The 24,053-nt window shown below is 29.5% G+C and overlaps 1 protein-coding gene across 1 annotated transcript in view; it reads left to right on the forward strand.

Annotated features, from left to right (window-relative positions):
- LOC111634044 overlaps positions 1–24,053 on the forward strand; it is a 99,147-nt gene that overhangs the window by 71,235 nt on the left and 3,859 nt on the right. Inside the window, exons 11-17 of the mRNA XM_023378724.1 lie at positions 1,814–4,405; positions 6,669–6,730; positions 8,388–8,470; positions 8,581–8,858; positions 14,111–15,261; positions 15,578–16,649; positions 19,465–21,171. Coding sequence (XP_023234492.1) covers positions 1,814–4,405; positions 6,669–6,730; positions 8,388–8,470; positions 8,581–8,858; positions 14,111–15,261; positions 15,578–16,649; positions 19,465–21,171 — 6,945 coding nt within the window. The remainder of the gene's footprint in view (positions 1–1,813; positions 4,406–6,668; positions 6,731–8,387; positions 8,471–8,580; positions 8,859–14,110; positions 15,262–15,577; positions 16,650–19,464; positions 21,172–24,053) is intronic.

Consider the following 24,053-nt stretch of genomic DNA (forward strand, 5'->3'; position numbering starts at 1 on the left):
CTTGCTCAACAGAGTAAATGCAAATAACATGCAGCCATCTGATTAACCACATAAGTTTTTCCAGCATTTAATATTGAAGTGTGTGTGTTATTAATGCCCTCCTCTTCTTTCCTTGCTTGTATATATCCTGCTAGTTTTTGGTTTCTCTTTGAATTTTAAAATCAGTACAATACAATTTTTCATCTATTAAATTTCAGTTTTATTCTGTTGTAAATCAAATGAATTACATTTTGAATTAAAACTTATTGTATTTTAATTAATATTGTGAAGAACTGGGTAGATAAATGTAGTCTCTACCACTTAATCGGCTACGGATCTGGAAGATCTGCCCGCAGAGTCGTAGAATGGCTTTAAAAAGATGTTTTAGATCAGAGATCGTAAAATCCCGATCTATACTCAGGATTCCTGACACCAGTTTTAACTCATGATATGAGATAGTGAATAAATTAAAGTAGGAGGGCTTATTTCATGAGTGGGGAGGATATGCGGGTAAGTGATAAGCTTGATATAGAGCTGAGTTCAAAGACGAGACCATATTAATTAACAAACAAGATTTAATAAGGTTAACAAAGTAAATACAGATGTATGGAGAGAATAACATTTCTTTAACCTAATCACAAGAATAACAAAACTATCTATTCCTCACGAGAGAGAGAGTTTACAAGTATGATATAAATCATACTACCTTATGATGTAAGTCGGTCAGTAGTCTTTGGAGGAGTACGGGAGATGGAGGATAAACTCTTTGGGACAATCTTCCTTTTTTCTGTATGTGCACAAGTTAAAATATGTCGAAGAGATCTTATGGACGAGGAGATGTGTCTTGTATGGCACTTTCCCAATTTCTTATGGACTGCCTCGAATGGCAGGTAAACTATCCTTTTATCAGGCTCTCTGACCAATGGCATAAAATGATCCACGATTACAACATGATGCATGATGACATGTAGAAGGGGTAAAAATACAGATGGTGGTCAGAATTACCGATAAATCCTGTGGGAAAAGAAGTTGATTCCTTCTTTTGTAAAAAGTGTTGAATGTGTCTTCCTTTTTGGTAAACAATTCAAGAAAACTAAATATATTTCCCATGATAATTAATTAATAAAATCATGATTCTCACGATATTCTTAATACTTATACATTTCAATACCTGCATACTGCATGTAGTGCTCGTTAAAATTATAATTGTATCTAGAAATATAAACATATTTTAAACTAGAAATACTTATAAGAAATTTCCTAGTTGAAAATATTTATATGTACTGTACATAAGATATATTTTATGTATTTAATGTACTTAATGCATTTATAAATGTGTTAAGTAAATTACAGTCGACCCCCCCCTATAACAGTGTTGATAATTCCGTTTTATACGAATTCCATGTTATACGAATCACTTAGATTTTGCAAATACGTGTGCTGGGCTGTGAACGGCTCACGTATTTGTAAAATCTAAATGACTCGTACAACAATGGAATTCATATAAAACGGAATTATCAACACTGTTATAGGAGGGTCGACTGTAAATCTAAATGATCTAAAGTTTAAATGTTTATGTGTGTTGTTAGTAAAAAAATTATGCCATTATAAATATAAGAACTTTACATGATTTTTGATTAAACTTAAATTATTGTTTTAGAATCCTTGATATACTGAGTTTTTTGAATTTCAGAATTTTATTGTTCTGATTAAAAGAAATTTTATTTTATTTTGTGATAATTTGAAATATTCAAATAAATTAAATTAAAATATTTTTTGTAACTAATATATGTACTTTATTTCATATTCTAAATGTGTACTTTTAACTTTTTAGCCTATGATGTCTTATCCAGGTTTACCAAAAATGAGTTCCCCACCGCAGTGGCTAAAAGAGAGATCTGTGTATGATAAAAAAGGAAAAACTTTCACCAATGTATCTTCTACCTCTTATATGAAAAGCCCTTTATGTAATAATAAATCTGGACACATAAGATCGAAACTTTCAGAACAAGATATTTTACATCCTTTTGTATTAGAATCTGGAAAAACTGAATACAGATCTTTATTTCCTTTACGTGATAGGAATCAGTGTAAAATTATGACTGAAGGAATGATGTATTCTCCCATTGCAGTGAACATACAAGAAAATGATGCTTCAAGCAGAGATGAAGAATGGACTAAGTGTGGTAAAATGGATTTGTCCAAAAAAGTTGTATTGCATAATGACATAGGCAGTCTGGATGCAATGGAAACTCCAATGGATGACTGTCTTAATGTTGATAGTTTATCTTTGATTTCATCATCACAAAAATTGTTAGTATCTAGTCAATACAAACCTAACAACAATTTGATTTCCAATGGTTACACAGAATTGGAAGAATTCAATCAGAATAGTGAAACAAAACCACAAAATATTGATATTCCTTCAATAATAAATGTTAATGAAAATTTAAATTCTGCTGGTCAGAATTTTGTATATAGAACTAAATCTAGTATTTCCGTTCCAACAGTTGTGGCAACAGGTATTTCTGTTCCTCGACCCACAACATTAAATATCATTCCACATGTTATGAGTGATCCTGCTCATAACTTTAGTTTTCCAGCTCTTGAATGTAAGAGTCATATTTTAAATGAGTGCGGTAATGTATATGAAGACATAGATGCTCCTTTATTTCCTGACACATCCCAGTATGATAAGACAAGTGAAACAGATTCAGAACGATTAGATAATGAAAATATATTAAATCAATTAGGTTCTAGTAGTGAAGAAAGTGAAATTGCTATGAACACTGTAATTAGAAAACCACATACAATTAATGTTACAAATGAAATAAATTGCCAAAGTACAAATACTCAATGTAATGAACAACAGCAACTTAGGATTCCTGCCAGAGAGCTACCACCAACTCCCATAAATGATTTTGATCAAAATAAATCATCAGACAAAAATCAGGATTGGACAAATGTAAGTCAAACATTTGTGCTTAAAACTTGTATAAGTAGTCCAATTCCAACTTCTGTTACCAATCATGTAACTTTTTCTATGTCCAACATTGACACAGTTCAAGAAAGTAATAGTCCTTTGTCAGTTGTTAGTGAACATGGTAATAAAGATGAAGGTTATTCCACAATGTCCAGTGATGTTCAAGAGATCACTGGTGATTGTGTTCCTCATATTAGACAGTTATGTACAAGTCCACTTCCAGTTAATTCATTTAGTCACATTGAAAAATCTTTATCAAATTTGAATGAAGTTACTGAAGCAGTTTTACCTCCTCAGGAAAATAATTTGAACTCAAAACAATATCTTCAGCCTTTGTCAGAAGAAGATACTGAAGATGCAAGAGTGGAAGAGGAGGAAGAGGAGGCATGTTCAGGATTTGAAAGAGATTTAGATAGTTCACTAATAAGAAACGATAAAAGTAATTCAGTGATAAAAGCTGATTGTGATGAAAATGAAATAGAAACTATTGAACAAGTGAATAATTACAATGATGAATGTAAAATTCAAAACAGTTGTGATAGTTCAAGTTTAACCACTTGTACAAATCCTCTTGGTGAAGAAATTATTGAATCTTCATTAAATCATTCCATCAAAAGTCGTATTCTACCAGCATATGATAAAATTATAACACTTTTGACACCTCAAGGTTTTAAATCTCATAGGAATGATCCTAGGCATATAACATTACCTTTCATTCAGTATTCCAAAACAGTAGTTGATAGCACTTATCCTCCTAAACAACGAACACAAACAGCTGAAAAAGCAACAATTACAGATGAAGATAGTTCAAATGTTTTAAAAACTGAATTACTGAATAATAGTAGTTTATCTCTTATATCGTTAGAGAATTCAGATAAAAGAAAAACTATTAAAAGTATGTTTGAAAGTGGGGATAATGTGTATTTTAATCGCAAAGATATTAGGAATTCTACGGTATCAGATTCTTGCATTGTATATAAGGAAATTAATATTAGGCCAAAGAGCATGATTAGTTCTGAAGATTTAGAATTGTACAAATTGAAAAATCGATTCTGTAAAAGACATCATCATCGCCACCATCATCACCATTATCAAAATGATTATCAGTGTGTCTGTCAGGAACAAAGATCAATGCAGCGTTTTAAAGGCATTTTATGTAGTGGAAAGTTGGCACGCACTCTTTCAGATTCTCATTTGTTTATTAGAGAATATTATAATCCATCATTTGAATTTACCAAGCCTGCCTCAATTGGAATAAAAAATCCTGCCAAAAGGTTTAATTTAATTCCACTGGAATGCCATACTTCTGCCTGTGATCTGAGTAGTCCTTCTCGTTTAACTCCACCTTTAAGACGTAGCCAAAGACAAGTTTTAATAAGTGATGATGTAGAAGCAGCTGAAAAACTTCAGCAAGATATTTTGATTAATCAAGTAAGTTTATTTGCACATTTATAATTTTCAGTTTTGAATTTTTCTTATTTAAAAAGTTAGTATTAATTAATTTATGACTAAAATAAAATAACAGAATTATAAAATAATTTTTAGTTTACTATGATAAGTAAAACAATTTATATTTAATGTTCATATGCATATGTTTGTAATTTTAAGAGAAAGGATAATAAAATATAAAAATTATATTTTAATAGTAGTAATGTATTTGTTTTAAAATTGTTCTCTAATAATGATTTATTTATACTATGATTATTGTCAACTATCAATAATACACAAAAACCTGTCTAAAACAGAAACCTGTCTAAATGGAAATCATTCTTCAGAATGGAGTGACTTTTCTATGTTGAATCTTACTAAAAGCCTCAAACCTGTCCAATGCAGAAACCAAAGATGTTTCTGGGTACAAAGAACACAACTTAATTTGAATAAAATGGAAAATTAAAATTTCACTTGTAGACAAATAAGTAAAATCTCCTCCAGGTATAATAGTCATCGCAGAGGACAATTCTGCAATGAATTGTATTCCCAAAACAATTTTGAACCTTGTCAGAGAAACTAAGGTCACATGACAAGGGAACCTAGGACTGTTAAGAAAGTATGGAGTTGGGATTTTTTTCCCAAGCCTGGATAAAACTTAAGAGGCCCATAGTAATTCATGTCCATACAAATTAATGTTATTTTTACTAGCAAAAATTAAAATCTTATACAACTGTTTTATATTAATAAAGAAATGTTCTATGTACAGATTTTACAAATACATGTGCCGGGCTGTGAACGGCTCACGTATTTGTAAAATCTAAGTGACTCGTGCAACATGGAATTTATATAAAATGGAATTATCAACAGCGTTATAGGGGGGGTTGACTGTACTTCATTTATTCAAAGGAAAAATTAATGGTAAAAGGAGCCTACTTTACACTTGGGTCCCATACAAGTTCTCAATGATCCTGTACAGACCAAAGTCTTTATTGGAATTAACCAAGGGTAGAATTAGATACTTTTAAGAATCAAGTTATTGAAAACAGGCAATGAATGTAATTTGTGAAAATATGGTGCTGTTAATTTGTCTTGTAAGGAGTAGTTAGTAGTTACCAACTAACTCATCAAGTATTCTATAACAAGTTAATTAACATGTTAATAATTACAGATTGAAGTAAACAATTAATTAGATTATTAAAATTCCTCATGAAGCAAGATCACAGAATAACTTAAGTCTCTATATTACTATAATATAGTTAGATATTCTAATGCAGAGCAAGACACTAGTTTTTGTATCATAATGCAAATTGGCTTGTTTGCTATCAAGTGAAATCATGAGGATCATATCCAAAAAGTATTTGAATGCCTAGCACAAGTTCACAGAAACACTGAAAACTTTTTAGAATCGATTAGTTCTCAATTAAAGCAAAACAGAAACCTGCCAAATCAGAAAAGATAATTTGGTACTGTGTGATTTCAGTTTACACAGATTTTACTGTATATATAAAAATATACGGTAAAACTGATTTTATGTATAAATATGACAGATGGTATTATCATATACATTATAAATATGTCTGAACAGTTATTTTTGTCAGTTATCAATAAAAATTGTTTAATTGTATAAGATCTTGATGGAACCATGATTATTTGATTGTGTATAAGGAGTAAAAGATTTAGTATATATAATATTCCACTAATAATACATTCTGAAAAACCTGACAATTATATTAATATAATTATTAATATAGGAATTACATTTTTCAATACTACAAAATATTGGTATCATAAAATGAAATATTGGATCTATAAAATAGTTATGTTTTGTAGATCCAATTGTATGTAATAGAAATTATTACAATACAGCAAGGTCTCATTTTATGTTCCTTTTAAAGAAGATTCACATTAACAAACATTTCAAAATTAATAGCAAAATTCAAAAACATGATAAAAGATGAAAAACAAAAGCATAAATGTAATATGTTGGCAATGTAATACTGTGATTGTTATCAAAGTTGGTGGCATTTTGATGTAAAATCTAATAACATTTTTTGGAAGTTCTTTAATATATTTAAAGAGAATAACAAACATTTCAACAGTTTGGGAAAAAGTGCTACAGTCATATATAAATGGTGTCTGGCAGAAATTGTGGCCTGATACAGTTTAACTTTCTTGGTTTGTGCCTGTTTTAGATATAGCTGATGATATGTGTGGAATGGCTAAAATTGAATTTTGGGAATTTTGACTTAGATGATGTGAATGAATTGCTTTAAAGCCAATTTCAAAGAAAGATTTGAAAGAACTGACAACACAAGTTGCTGAAGAGGACAAAGAAATGTAGGAAATGGTACTATTTGCCATAAAAACACTTCAGGAAGCTTTAAAACAGATACAAACTGCCTTTGAATCTTCTAACTGGAATGCAGTTTTTCCATCCAAAGAGCAGTAACAAATGCTCTCAAATCATATAATATGTAGGAGGAGAAAAGGAAAAAGGCTCAACAGAAGATCTTCACTGCAGTTTTTAGCCAGACAAACATCTGAACTTTGTCAATCAAAATCAAAATGACCCTGAACCAAACCCATTTATCAAGGCTTCTGTATTAAGCATTGTTTTCAAATATGTTTTATCATTTTTTTTTCTTATTTTATTTATAAATATTTATGTAAAATAATTAAAAAATAATCATAATTCTTTATTAGAATTGAAATATTAACTTTTAAGTTAGTAGTCAATTTTTGTACTAAAGGAACTAATCTCATTTAAATATATTACAATTTTTCCTCAATTTATGAACAATATACTTTATGAACACTGAGCTTGGACTCCAACCACTATGTAAAACAGTTGAAGAATTTTTTTAGAAAAGTGCAAACAAATTTGTACTGTACTTTCATATAAGTACCTATTTAGAGATTAAAATCTTTAAAGCAAAAAATTTTTAACTATACACTACTGGCAGCAATATTGCCAACTTAACTTTAGGAGAATTGGCAAAACCAGAAGCAAAATTCAGTCTAGCTGTTCACCTGTCACTACTTACTTGTTAAATTTTGGTGTCACACAATTTGGATTTCTTTTGTGCAAATTTCTAAAACATTTCTTCTGACATAATTTTAAATAATGATCTAAATTCACACAGAGCACAATATTCACACAAAAAAAACATTAGAAAATAATTCGGCGTTATCAAAAATTTCATGTCAAAATCAAGAAAGGCAGATGAGTCCAAAGAGAGATAAAATAAGTGCTTATTGAAACTTTATATTTGTTTAAAAGTGTTTGATGACATATACTTTTTCAACAATACATTACAATTTGACAATTGCCTGCCATGTGACTTATGACATTGGGTTCGTATTAATTTATGTTAGATATAAATTTTTTTTTTTTTTCCTTTGTCTGCTAAAATTTGTTAGTTTGTCTTTCTCATGTTTGTATTGTATCAGCTGGTTCCTGGAAAGGATTTTTGCTACATCACAAAGTTAGTAAGGCACTAAGGAGTTACATAAAGCCTCTAAGTATCTGAAATCAGAATAGGTCATAAGTGAAAAAGTGAGAGGATAATAAAAAGAAGAATGGTGAGAGAATATCATGTATATCAGAGTATTGATTTCTCAGTATTTTTTTCAAAAACGTATGGATAAAGATTAAGCTACTATTTTTATCCCGTCATGGAATGCGACCGATCTTTTCAACCACATTTGTTTTGTTTTTGTTGTCACTTTCGTAAGCTCGAATAGTGTACAATACCACCCTTAGAGTACTTTCCTGTAGACTTGTTCACTAACTTTTTGCACCATTTTTGTAACCATCATGCTTTTTTTAGTTGTTGAGTAAATTGCTTTTTGTTAACACCTGGTGTTTTCAACCGTGCACAACCTATTACGTGTGCTTGTTTCACAGTAAACTTAACATTTTATTATTGTGTTATATTAGTATTCGTTATATATTTTTAGTTTTAATGATTGTTGTCTTGGGCTAAATGGATAGAAAAGAAGAAGAAAGACTTTTGAGATTATTAGAAATTGTGAAAGTAGAGAAGAGTGGAGAAGAAGAAAGAAAAGAAAATCCAGGTACAATTTGAAGACATTTGTTTTCAGACGAACGCACTATTGAAGCAGTTGAGTTATTTTTTGATGATCAGGTTGAAGATAATGTAGATAGACACAGGATACAGTTTCAGTGCAGTCTGGAGATAATGAAGCAGAAATTGAAATAAAGCCTGAATATATAGGAATGGATGGAAAAACTAAACGGGAAATTCACTGTACTCCATACAATAGAGGAACAGCTGATCATAATTTAGTTAGACGCTTTCCAGGTGTAAAAGCACAGAAAGATGTGAATTCACCTGTTGCTGCCTGGAGGTTATTTTTTACAAATGAAATTTTGGATGAGATCATGAAGTATACAAATCAACATATACAAAAAATATGTTCAAACTATACCTGTGAACAAGATGTGAGTGATATGTCAAGGAGCGAAATAGAGGCTTTTATTGGTTTTCTCTACAAGGTGGGAATTCTTAAAGCTTTGCACCTGAACTTACACTATTTGTGGTGAAATGATGAAACCACGGTGGAATTCTTTTGTAACTCCATGAATATACAAAAGTTCAAGTTTTTGTCCTTTTTAACCATTAAATTTAAAAGTTCACAATATTTTATATTTTATGTTAAATAAAATTTAATGTTAATGTTTAATATGTTTTTGTTTAAATAATTTTTGTGTTAAAAAAGTTTCAATTATTCTCTTTGTTATGAGAATATCAAATAATCAGAAACAATGGTTCTTATATTTTTTTATGTCCTTTTTAAAAGGCCTGGTTGAAATGACCATGAGCAATTCCTGAATTTTTTTTTTTTTTGCGCAACAACTCATGGGTTATACTAAACATTTTGAAATTTTAATACAAATATTTTAAAGGACAATGAAAAAGTCCACATTGAAAAGTTCCAGAAAGACTGAAGCATACACCTCACAACAGATCTTGTATGCTACTGCTTGAATTGGAGTTTTTATCCTCTCTCCAGTTAACTTCCATCAGAATTGCCCACAATAATTTATATAATAGTAAAACTTACAAGATATTGTTATTTTAAAAATTTCAGAGATTTTTAATTATTAAAAATTGGAGGTGTTCCGAAAACTTTGGGAAATACAGATGTAGGAGACAAGCGGCAGCTAAGCTTGTTTGCTTGCCACTTATTTATATTAGACAGACCCATACCATACTCAAAAATTAAAGAATTGTAAAGAAAACTTTACATTAGAAAACTGTGATGTTAAATATATAAATGTTGATTTTAAACTATTTAATTCATAAATATAGTAGAATTTGCTTATTGTAATCACTTAGAACTTGTTAATACAGATAATATGAACCAACTAATAACATTGTGTGAAGTAAAATAAGATTAAAATTAATGAAAAATTTTAGTTTTATTTACTTTGATATTAAGAAGACATATTAAAACAATTAAAAACTGATTAATTAAAAGATTAATTAGATTAAAATTATCATTATTAATTAATAGTAATTCATCCAATGTTGTTTATCTGCTAATTTTTGCAATATCATCTTCAACAGCTACTATATGAATATAATGGAACTTCAAGAAAATCTGGTTAGTGCAGTTAATGCATTCTGTAAAATTACCACACTAATTGGAGAATATGTGTAGTGCAATCAAAAGGAAGCCTGACTATTTTCACTATTTGGCTATAGCATGAAATAAAGTCTTTTTGCCACCTTAGACATTGCCATTTGACATTTGATTTGTCATTCTGCCAATTGAGATTGAATTTTTCAAGCCAAAATGCTAGCTATGCATAATTTTGTAATGTGTTGGTCTCATTTTGCAATTCAAGAACAAATGTGAAAATTGAACAAACATCAAATTTTGAAACCTGCCACAAAAACCGTTTGCAGGTTTTCAAAATTGTGGAACCATTGTGGAAACCATTTAGGCAAGACCACAATCTGACATCTAAGGCAAAATACACTACTCCACAGTAATGGACCAGACACCTGTCAAGTTCAGTAGTGGTGGTGTTCTTGTTTGGCGTGTTTTTCGTGGTATGGCCTGGACCTTTGCATGTTGTTCCTGTTAAATTGAATGTCTATGCCTACATGAATATTTTAGACAATCAGGTTTTTCCTATGCTCTGGCAATTTTATGGAATGGACGAATGTTACTTACAGGACGACAATGCTCCCTGTCATGTTGCAGCCTCTGTCAAGCAGTGGTATCTTGAGTGGTATCTCTCAGTCAACCGTCTTCCCTGGCCTGCTCAGAGTCTTGACATAAACCTAATAGAACATTTGTGGGATGAGTTAGAGTGACACTTACGGACCAGGGAACCATGTCCAAAATTTACAGCTGAGCTAGCGATATTCTTGAAGCAGGAATGGACACAAATGCCCAAAGCTGTGTATCAAAACCTTGTTGAAAGTATGCCCAGAAGAGTTGCTAGTGTAATTGCAGCATGTGGGGGACCCTCCTCCAATTAAAGCATGTATTCTTTACCTTATGCCATCACATCTTGCAGTCTGGTCCATTATTGTAGGGTAGTGTAAGTCAGAGCACAACAAAGAGCATGTTGAACAAGATTTTTATTATAAGGGCAACCTGATCTAGGTTATTTTCAAGGGGACAAGGATTGAGTTTACCACTTGTTATCTCTATTGAAACATTTAAAATTACATTTATTTATTTATTGAATTTAATTTTGGTTTGAAACAAACCTTGAATATAATATAATAATATTTAATATAATTTCATTAAAAATTTATAACATCAACATATATTATAAGCAACACAAAACCATATTACAATAAATTACGTCCATGGCTATAAAAAATTGTACTATAAATAACAATAGAATTAAAACTTTATTTTGTGCTTCTGTTCTGTAAATTGCTAAACAAGTTCTTGAAAATTTAAGGTATGGATTGTTTGATTTTCTACAGCAAAAATGACAAGTCCAGATAAATATTTCTGATTTATAGAGGATCTTAGTGTTTTTTTAATTAATTTTAACTTATTGAAACTTCCTTTCTAACGTGCAGACATCTTGCCTTGTCTTCTTGTGATATGGTTGAGAATATATTTGCCTTATGCTCTAACTATTTGTAAAACTTGAAGATGTAGTCTGAAACAAATAATAAACCCTCAGTACAATGTATAGATTTAGAAATGCATCTTCCAAATTATTTGCATAAATTTTTCTGTAATAGCCAAAAGGAACTAGATTCTTATTTTACTTGAATTAAACACAAATGGAGCTTATTTGTGAAAAACTGAATTTCTTGCAAAAATCCATGGTATTTAAATTTTTATCATATTTCAAAGATGATAAAAATTCATCAGCTTATATTTGTAGCTCTCAGGGTTCCATTTATGTTGATTCACATTCATTCAAGAATGCAAACTGAGAATGTAATTTTTTTGACACTGATGTCATTTTTGATTGTTTAATTTCAGAAATTGATTTGTAGTTGTTGAAAAAATTGTTCAGATGTGAACACTCAAGATTTCTGGTAGTAAGTACTTCATCAAAGATTATTTTCCACTTAGAAACTTGCTTCCAAGCACAAACAAGTTCCATTTCCATTTTTTCTACAATTATTTTTGCTCTTTCCTTCCTATTTCTCATAAGGTGTTTCCTTCATTCTCTGCAAATTTAGAATCAAACCTTGCATTAACTCAACAGAATGTAAAGTTTTTTTTTTTCTGAATTTTGTTCTGTATTCAGTTTATTTCCAGAAACTCTCTGTAAAAATTTTGATATCTGAGAAATTAACATTAAAATAAATGTGATTGGAATATACAAAATAGAAACTTAATAAACTTTATTATTGATCCAACTAAAAACAAAAAATAGTGGAAAAATCTTCCTTTTTCAGTTACAGCTAATAAGATGTTGATCTTCCATTGTTGGCAATACAAGGAACTATCCTTTGTAGAAGAGCATCATACAAGAACAGAATAGCAGACAATTTCTAAACTAGTAATTGATTGTTTAATATGACTGTGGGAAAGAAAGAAGATAAGTCCACTGTCCTAACATGTCTCAAACAAGCTCAATTGGAGACAAGTCTGGAGAATATCAGGGGCCATGGAAAAACATTTAATGGAATGAAGGGCCTCTTGAGATATCCTAGCAGTGTTTGGATAGGCATTATCTTGCTGAAATCAGATTGTTAAGCATTACTAAGAAATGCAATGCCACAGATTCTAAAATTCATCTACATACCACTGAGCCATAAGGCTCGGTGGTATGTAGATGAAAACAAGTGATAAACAGCGAACATGTTATTGCACTCTAAACCACAATATGTGCAGATCAACAGTGTGACGCTGAACATTGTTGGCTAGGTTGAAATGTTGACCATAACATCTACATGTGTGTATACAGTTGATATCGGCCTCCAGGCCTATAATTAACTTGCTTGACTCCAAATTATGTTAATTAATTATCAAATATTTATTTAGATTATTAAATAAACTTTCCAATTCTGTGTTTTAGATATTTTGTAATCTTATTTTAAAAATTAACATATTCATAATTTGGAACGTGTTGGTGACTTTTCTGTTGAACCCTTGAGAATAAGTTGGTTATGGATATTCTAAGGAATAGTGTTAATTATCAAGTTAAAATAAGTATTTCAAAAGTTCTACTAACGTTGAAATTGATTATAATTTTATTAATGATTGCTGGAATCGAAATAAATCCCGGTCCATTTCCTCGATCCCCCCGCAGTCTAGTCAAGCAGTTATGCAAAGAAGGGGGCGAGGGAGACCGCGTAAGGAAGACGCTAAAGAAGTCGAAGAAAATAATCAATTGGTAGAGCTACTGGAAGAAGAATATTTATCAGAAGAATATGTGAAGGAGTCTACTGGTAATTCTAGAAATGCCACAATTCGAGACTTCTTTGAACCGACAGGCGAATCAGTGTTACAAAATGGCGAGGAGTAAAAATATTCACTTAAATCAATTTACGAGTTGATTCAGGAAAAGTTCGATTGCTTAAATATGGAAATGTAAATAATAAAATCTGAAATCAACATCATGAAAAAGGATAATGCCAAAGTCAAGGAAGAGATGAAAAATATTAGCCAAAAGATCCACACACTGGAAGAAAAGTCTAATTCTTACACCAATTTAAAAGGTATGTTGGAATTTGAACTTGATAAAATGTTAAATGAAAATACAAAGAAAAATTTGGTTATCTTGAACTTTCCATTTAAAACTTTGGATGTGTTAGAAGAGTTTAAAAAATTTACTAACGATGTTTTAGATCTTAACAATGTAGTAATTGAGGGTCTTGTACAGTTTAAAAATAAGCATAATAAGCAAATAATAAAAATCATAATGGAATCGGTTAAAGACAGAAACATAATCCTTAAAAAATTCTGGGCAGTGAGACCGAAAATGGAAGACGAGATGAAAAAAATAATAATAACATCAGATCTATGTTTAAGATCCAGAATCAGAAGGAAACAGTTAATAAATAAGATTAAGCTAGAGAAAACAGAAAAGAATAGAATTTTAGTAAGAGACGACTATTATATAAAAGATAATCTAATGTATACCTTTGATACTAACACGAGAGATTATACAATTGAATCATTTTTTGGGAACAAACATAAATCAAGCTTGCAATGAATAACAATGAAACAGCAATGAATAATTTTAATTTGAAGCAGGATATCGACAAAAGCAAAATCATTGCAGTAAACAATAATAGTGATAATAATAATAACGAAGTTAACCTAGCAGTAGTAAACAGAATAATCAAAGATAATGAGAAGATACTTTCGGAAAATGATAGATATGATCTGTTAGTAAGTTTTTGGAATGTCCAAGGTTTGAGAGGAAAGCTACAGAAAAATTCGGTGAGAGAGTTCTTAGATTCAAACGACATAATTGGAATCACAGAAACATGGATGTTAAACTTAAGTGCAGAGGAAAAAAATATTCTCTCACAAAATCATAGTATCATAAATAGTAATGCTCAACGTAAGAGTAAATTCGGTCGTCCTGCACGAGGGATCTTGATGCTAATTAAGAAAAGTTTGGGAGACATATTTTACCAATATATTTCAGAGTACTTTATTGTTGCAATTATCAATGTGGAGAGTAATATTAAAACAAGATGGAATTGCTTATATTTGGGGCTAATAGTGATGTATCTTCCACCATCAATAGAGAAGAGAAGTGTTTTACGTGTAGTTCAAAATTATATAGAAAGATGGTCCTTTTTAGTCCAGCAATGGCTAATTGGTGGAGATTTTAATGCTCGAATTGGAGAAAACACTGATACTGAATTTTCTCAGAATTTTGACAATATTAGTAACATAAGAACATCCAAGGATAAACTGCTAAACATGGATGGTAAAGCACTTCTAGATTTTGTACAAGATAGTCAATTAATAATTTTGAACGGTAGATTAAAGGGAGATATTCCGGCGGAATTTACTTTTGTCTCCCCAAATGGAAAATCGACGGTTGACTATATTATTTGCTCAGAATTTATGATAGATTACTGTGAGTCTCTGTCAGTTCTGGAGAACGACTTATCAGATCACTTTCCGATACAACTAGTGTTGAAATACTACAAAGATATAAGAAGAGAGAAAAAGATCGAAAAAGAACTTCATACATGGAGCATTGACTATAAACCTTCTTACAATAAACAGAAATTGTTAAATGAGTTCCAAAATATAATTGATGAAATGTTAATTTTAGAGGAAGATAATAAGCCAATTACGAATTATCTGAGACTTACAACAAAACTAGAAGAATACAGATTTGGGAAATGCTTAAGTCCCTACAAGCAAACATATAAGTGTGAATGGTATGACAATACATGTTATATCCAAAAAATTAAAAAACAAAAAAGTTTAAAAGTCTTTAGAAAAACTAACACAAAAGAATCCTTAACGAAATACTTACAAAATAAAAGAACATATATAAATTTAATTAAAGCAAAAAAGAAGAAGTATTTTTCAAATATTAGCAAGATATTAACAGAATCAAGAGATACCAGAGTTTTCTGGTCAACAATTAATGGATTTCGCAAAAAGAAATCAGACTATAGTGCATATACAAGGATAGAACACGACAAGTGGATTAAATATTTCAAAGAATTTTTCCGAAAATTATTTGATAAGCCATAATCAAACTCAAATGGAATATACGTTATCACAAGTAACGAATCATTCAGAAATAATTAAGGTGGAAGAAGTTCAGAATCGGATTAAAAAACTAAAAGACAAATCAACACCGGGTCCAGATATGATACCCAACTCGCTTATTAAAATATTTCCTCTAGAGCTCATCAGTTATTTGACCAAACAATTCAACGAATTCTATAATCAAAGTATAATTCCGGATAAATGGAACGAATTAATTTTTACAATGATATATAAAAAAGGCAAAAGAGAGGAACCTTCAAACTACAGACCAATAGCATTGTTATCGAACCTTCGGAAAATATTCACATCAATTCTAGCGGATAAATTTAATATTTGGTCAGCCACAAATAACTATAGGAACACTACGCAATATGCCTTTGTGGACAGAGGAGGTACCCAAACTGCACTATTCGTTTTAATGGCATCAATACAAATACAACTAATCAAGAAAAGACATAAAGTCTTTGCTCTTTTCTTAGATCTAGAAAAAGCGTATGATTCGATTAGCATAAATGATCTTCAGAAAAAATTGAAAAAACATAAAGCAGATGAACACTTGATTAAAATGATAAGTTTGTTGTTTGGGAGATACGAGACGATCATTAAACAAGATAATAATGTCTGGCCACCATTTATAACTTATAGAGGTTTATTACAGGGAGACCCTCTATCGCCGTACCTTTTTAATTTTTACCTATTCGACTTAAACAAATGTTTCCTAAGAGATGAAGACGGCATCCAAATAGATAACCAAATCATTCATTCAATCTCATACGCAGACGACATTGTATTAGTAGCTCCAACGGCTGCTGCACTTCGCAGGAAAATTCAACAAATAACTGAATACTTGGAAAATTTAAAAGTTAAAATAAATCCCAAAAAATCAGTTATAATGATTTTTCGTAACGGCAGTAATTTACCCAAAAAACACATGTGCTTTTATATCAAGAAAGAAGAATTGAAAATTGTTAATGAAGTTAAATTCTTGGGAATAACATTCACGCCTAATTTATCATTTGACAAACAATATAAAAGCTCAATAACAAAGGCAAAAAATTTAATAAATAATCTGATAGTGTTATTCTGCAAAGCTAAAATAAAGAATCTGAGAACCCATTTTCAACTTTTTAATTCAATTATCATTAACTCGATGTGTTACGCATCTCCTATCTGGTCTACAGGTAAATTCAACGAATTCGAAAAAATACAAAATACTTTTATCCGCAAAATTTTCCAATTAGAATACAATATACCAGGCAGTGCTCTAAGAATGGAACTAAGTAGATATAAATTAAACACCATATTAATAAAAAGGTACATAAAATTTCTACAAAAAATTATAAACGCTGATGATCTAACAACAAAATTACTGAATGTGTTATATCAAAAATCAAAGATCACAGATCTAAAACGGAATTGGTTAGTACATCTCTCGAAGATATTTAACACATACGGATTTTCGATGAGTCTATTTATGGATCAGTCATACAACAGTGAACAGCAAAATAATTTATTAATACAAAGAGTAATGGAAATCTCTATTGTCCAAGATATCGATGACATACAGAAACGAAATAATACAAGCTGGTATAAAATAATTTTAAATTACCCATCAAATAATAGTTATATGCTGACAAATCTCTCATTTAATGTTAAAAAATTTTTTATACAGTTAAGACTAAACAAAAACTGGATAAATTTAAACAATAAATTCATAGACTACTCTCACACCAAATGCCCAAGCTGTAGTCAGACATTATCTAAATTTCATATTCTTTGTGAAAATTGCAGTGAAAATTGTAACATTCAACAATCAGATATTGGTCGATTAGTTAACTGTTCTAATGAAACGGATATGTATAAGTTCCTTGACAAAGCAAACATCAATATTATTTTTAAATTATATAATTATACGAAGCAACTTATGAATAAAAAATGCAGTGTTAATTACTAAATAATGTATTACATATTAGATAACTAATGTTTATTATATATATAGAAAAAATTTCTAATGATGGAGGACATATATCCTGTATAAGTTATTCACGTCCTTGTAACAGGCGAAAGCCTTATACTATAAATAAACTTTGATTTGATTTGATTTGATTTGATAAACAGCGAACATGTTATTGCACTCTAAACCACAATATGTGCAGATCAACAGTGTGACGCTGAACATTGTTGGCTAGGTTGAAATGTTGACCATAACATCTACATGTGTGTATACAGTTGATATCGGCCTCCAGGCCTATAATTAACTTGCTTGACTCCAAATTATGTTAATTAATTATCAAATATTTATTTAGATTATTAAATAAACTTTCCAATTCTGTGTTTTAGATATTTTGTAATCTTATTTTAAAAATTAACATATTCATAATTTAAACAATAAAATATGTTAATATATAAACATCACTAAGCCTGATATATTAATAATAAGCCAAACAATCACTGTGATTAATCAGGCTAATTAAGTGCTATTATTAATTAACGCTTACCTAGAGTAACAAATTATTTAATAGTTAATCATTAATAATAGCACTTAATTAGTCTGATTAGTTACAGTGATAGTCTGGTTTATAAAAACATTCAGAAAATCTGAAAAAATACTTAATAAGTAAGCATTGAAAATATTTGTGGGTTTTTTTTTTTGTAAAGTGACTTTTTGGAATATTTCATTGTTTGTTTGGAATAGTTTGATTATTTAAATTCAAAAAAATCTTTTCAGTTTTAAAAAAAATATTAATGTGAAATGCTAAAGAAACATTAAACAATTAATAGAATAATCATTAAAAAGAAAAAAATATTTTAAAAAATTATAATAAAATGTTGTATTTTTTTTAAATTTGAAAAGTTTGGTATGTATCAAACACACCAAAATAAAATATCTTTAAACATTTTATTTAGCATTTATTTTAATACTTCTATGCATTTTTGACATAGGATTGTCATTTATAAAATCTAAAGCTTTATCAACCAACAACTTTCTGCTCGCAGCCATTTTATAAAACATTGAAATATTATACAATGCATACCACTTAGCAGTGGAAATGATGGTTTTTTATTAACTTAAATTAAACTTACTTACTGTGTCAACTATAAACATGTCTAAGCCATCCAGCTCCATAGAATAATAGGTAAAACCGTTAATGATTGAAACTCATTTTTCACTTTTACAGAAAAATTATTTTGTTAGTGATACTCATCCATAAACCAGAAGAAAGTGTTAACGTTGTATTTTTTACAACTCTTTTAAATTTTCTATACTTAAAAACTGCTTAACCATTTTTAATTGTTCTTACCACTTCTACAATGAAAAACAACAGTCTTTCCCTTATGACTACCCACATTTTTTATAGCTGAAGATAAAGAAAGGGATGCTTTATGAAAGATGACAATCATAAATTTGAGGATGTAAAATGTAAACATACCCTGAAGTAATTTCTCAATTTGTTGAAAGGAATTTTATTTCAATCTGGTAAAAAAGTAAATATCAAGAAAATTATAAATGAATTTTTGTATAATGTTGGAACTGACAAATGTATAAGTGGGAAAAATGAATAAATCTAAAACATATAACTGACATTCTACTGTAGTTTTATTATTTATTTTAACATTAAAAATATTTTACTTTTAAAAATTCAATACGGTGAATTCAGTTTTCCTTTAAATGCTCTTAATATATTGATTGTTATAATTATCTATGGATATTTTAGTTTTGAAAGCATTAATTATCATTCTCTTTTTATTATGCAAAAAAAGTTTTTGGTTTATTTTTTGTATAAAGTATTTTAAACTTTTTACTTTTAGTTTAATATTATTTTGATTATAGAAAATAAATATATGTTGTTGTTTTTAAATAGGCTGATTATACATATGATGATGAAGAAATTGGGAATTGGAGTTTACAGCTATCAAATACTGAGGTGAAAAGTGTAGCGAACAATAGTACTATGTGGGAAAATCAGTGGAATCAGCCAAATGATGCTGTTTTTCCAGATAAATCTTATATTCATCAGTTAGAAAAAATTCAGGAAACAACTTTAGAAGATGAATATCAGGATGATTATTGGAACTCTGGTTTATGGAATACTAATGAGCTGCAATCATCACTTCAGTTAGATGATAAAACATGTGATAATTTCATAAACAAAGAAATTGAAACAACAGATATTAAAAATTCAATAACTAATATAACTGAAGATAAAATTGTATTGTCTCATCCTGATGTAGATAATAATGTTGAAAGTAATGATCAAAATGACACTCTTTCCTTGAAAAACTATGATTTTCAAGAAAGTTCTGCTATTACTGTTACAGACACTGATATAATCAGAGATGAATGTTGTAATATCATCATTCCTGAAGAGAAAACTGATTTTAATAGTTTACAATGTGAAGCAACTGAATTTAATAGAGATTTTTATCGCCTCTGTATGGTTGGTTCTACTCGAAGTTTAGTAACATCAGAATGTGGAAGCCATACTGGAAGTCATACTGAAGCAGAACAACCATCAGAAAATACAGTAGAACAGAATGAAACTCAAATAACATTACCAGATCAAGAATCAAAAGTCACAGTAAATGAGAGCGAAATTTCTGTCATTGATAAATCATCAAATAATGAAAGTAAGATGGAAAATGAAACTGCTTTGAGTAGTGAAACTACATGTAATGAATCAAAGTGCCAAATTGAGGAAAACACAGAAAAAGAAATGACAGGAAAAGAAATTACAAAAGATAAAATTCCTCCTGCTATTCCTCCAAAAAAGAAGTTACAGATAACAAAAACAGCAGGTTTAAAGAATGATACAAATTATTTAGGGCATCCTTATAGTAAAGTAACAATAGACAAACTATACTTACATGAAAAAACAAAAATATCTGCTGGTTCCAGTAGGTTAATGTCTGATAAAAGAAAAAAGAATTCAACGCGAATTTTGTATACAACTAAAACAAAAACACACGAACAGTCCAAACATTCAGAAGATCATTCCAGAAAATTACACAAAGACAGTTTAAATAATTCTTCAGTTAGAAAAACTATAATTGAAAAGAAAATTTATAGACAAACTTCAAGAGATTCTCACAAACATAATGTAACTAATCCATCCACAGTTTCTGTGACTCCTTTAGAAAAATCATTAAAATTAATCAAATTATCAGAAGATAAAGAGAAAAAAGAAATCAAATTAAAAAATCGTATGCAAAAAAGTGCGTCACAGCATAAACCAAAATCTGTCAAACTCAATGAAATTTCAGGCCTATCTGAGAAAGATAATTTTGATCTGGAAAAGCGATTAGCTGGTGAAGGGGGCCACATGTCAGTAGCTGCTAAAATACAAGAATTGAATGCCCTTATAAAGAATGAAAGTGAAAAATCAAGAGTGACAATACAAAAGGTAAAAGCGAAAAAAAATGTATCTGAAGAAAGGAAGGATTTAATACAAGAAAAGAAGAAAGAAGTTCAAATTAAGGAAGCAACTATCATCAAAAAGAGCAATATTAAAGAAGGTTGTGGAACATCCTGGGTGCATGTTGAAGCAGATATTGATCTTAGTGACCCAAAGGTATTTTACATATTTACCTTTTTTATTGTGTAATCACTCATTTTGAATTTAGTTGATATGGTATTTGATGAATGGCGTGGTTTTGATATTTACACATATTGATTTTTTTTTTTGTGTTTAATTGTCCATCTTCCATTTTACTGTGACACTCATTCAATTTTCATTAAATAATTGGGGTAATGTTAGGGTAAAGATCATTGAGGTGTCAGATATTAGCCTTATTGTATTCTTTTCTCATGCTGATGTTGAAATGATTGAGGTTTGTTGTCCTTCAACATATTTTGCCATATAGAAGAAAATTTATAAATATATTATATATGTATTATTTTTGAAAAAATATTCAGAAATATTGTGAAAGATTTTGTTTTAGATATATTCACTTCACAAATAACCTCAAGATAATAAAATTCTATAAAATATTGCTGTGAGAAATTGGGGGAGAGAATATTTTGTTCTCTGCCCACTTTCCGACAACAGGACGGTGAGTCCTACTCACTTTGTCATTAGATGGGAACAATGATAAATTTAAAAGTGACCAGAAATCTTACAATCTTCCTAGTCTTTTTTCTGATACCAGGCAAGTAAGAGTTAATATAATCACGTCATACCTCGTGATATTAAGATATACGTTCTAAAAAGGAAGGCTATTTAAAGATTGAGTGGAAATGGAGGGGTCATGGATCTTCGATAAAGCGACTGTTTAAATTGAGTTGACATCGAAATCATTTTAATAATAAATAATAAAATTTAATAAAGATAATTAAAATTAAATACAAAAATAGAATAATTCTCCTAACTTTAAAAACTCCTTAATTCTCTAATCTGCACGAGAGAGAGAGTTTACGCAAAGTTTGATATAATACCTCTTAATGAATCGATGATCTTGATTTCCTTGATAATTTGTATGCCAGATGGAGGTCAGAAAGTTGAAGGAGATGAGACACAAAAATATAAGTTTTGGAGAACTGGCTGGAATGGCTGAATTCACCCCAAATTAGGCATACAAAACCTTTATATTCAGAAATTTACTTCAATGAGGAGTTTGGACTGTGATCATTTGACAATGAGTCTTTTTGCTTCAAGTTTGTCATGGGAAATGGTGGCATCTCTTTTAGAAAATTGAATTTCCTTGTTCATATCTACTTTTATGTAAAAAAAGTGGAAAAATGTACAATTCAACAATGAAATATTACATCAAGTTTTAAATTTAGAAAAATTAAATTAATCTTACAATCAGATTCTCACATTGCCATATTACCAATAGATAAAAGTGGATCTTACGATAAGTTTTTCTCTTTTCTTTGATTATGTAATCTAAAAGTTAATCAAATCAATGAAACGTTAAGTAGCATATAAAGCTGTACTACAAATTCATTTAATCAGTAGCTGCAAGAATTCAGCTTGGACTATTAATAGTTCTCTGAGTATTTTCTTTACTAATACTTTTTAGTGAAATGAAATTATATATTACTTAGCAAAAACTTCTGTAGTATATTACTTCAAATAAAACACCCAAAGAGAAAAATGGGATCAGTTAGCTTGTGAATGATTGTCTGATGGAAATGATTCAGGATATATATTCCAATTCCTTTAACTCTTATGAACTGATAAAAATATCAGTTCAGAAGAGTCAATAGAATTGGAATCTATAATTGGATGATGGATATTGCCATGGAATGATATCACTTTATGGTGATAATTTGAAAGTGAGGAAAGATCTAATTTTTAGGTTAAAATATAATAAAATGCAGTTAACATTAAACAGTGTATCAAAAAAATTTTGCTTGCCATTCATAAATTACTTTTATTTTTAATACTAATCTATTGATACTCATATTGTAAAAATTTGTATTAATTTTTAAAATATAATTATAACAATGATATATAAAGAATTATTTATTAGATAATTATAGAATTAATAAAAAAACAATTCTTTTGAATTAAAATTGTGCAATTAAAAGTAAGTATAAAACTTGGCACTATATTCAAATATTTAAGATTTTAAGTTACTATCACTAAAATATTTATTCCTTCAGAAATTTTTTGGATTAATTTAGTCTAATATCAGCCTTCCAAGTAGAACTTGGGTACAATTCAAAATAATGTAGCTTAGTATTATGGAAATGGAAAATTTTCAATAGTCATGCAATAAATGATAGCTAATAATTTGCTGGAACTATTTTTATAGTGCTGCAAACAATGTATTACAATGACATTTGAGTAAGTAACCAGAAAAAAAGATACTTGAAATTGTTTATCTGGGATGATTTCATTATTCATCTATATATATAAAAATGAATGTATGTCTGTCTGTGTGTCTGTCTTATGTCCTTCATGCATTACCACACTGTTTATCCGATTGCCATGAAACTTTAGGAAGTTGTTTAATTTACTCCGGCGAAGGTTTGTGGCATAGTACGATTGCCATAAAACTTCGGAAAGTTTTTTAATACACTCCCGCGAAGGTTTTTGGCATAGTACATTTATCCTACGATAGATGGCGCGCGTGTATACGAGCATTTCACTGTGTGCACGATCGATTTCAAAAAATATTTCTATATATGCATTTGTAAACTGTTATTTACGATATTCGTAATAATGTTTGTTTAATCACTTTATTTCAACTTTTTTTTGCTAATTACATATTCGCTCAAACTTTGTTAAAACTTTAACTGTATACCGAACAACAACCGAAGTTGTAGAAGGAAATTCGCCTATTTTACCGACCTAGGGATCCCCTTTTCCAAATTTTAATATCATCTAATAATTTAAAAAGACAAATTACAATAAAACGGTTTATTATCCAACTATCAGAAATTTCACATCATGCCAAGGAAGAGAGGAAGGAGCAATTAAATAATTAAAATTATAAAGGATTAAAA

This window comes from Centruroides sculpturatus, unplaced genomic scaffold (assembly GCF_000671375.1).
Source record: "Centruroides sculpturatus isolate CEXI.00-Female unplaced genomic scaffold, Cexi_2.0 scaffold887, whole genome shotgun sequence".
In the NCBI taxonomy this organism is placed as follows: Eukaryota; Metazoa; Arthropoda; class Arachnida; order Scorpiones; family Buthidae; genus Centruroides; species Centruroides sculpturatus.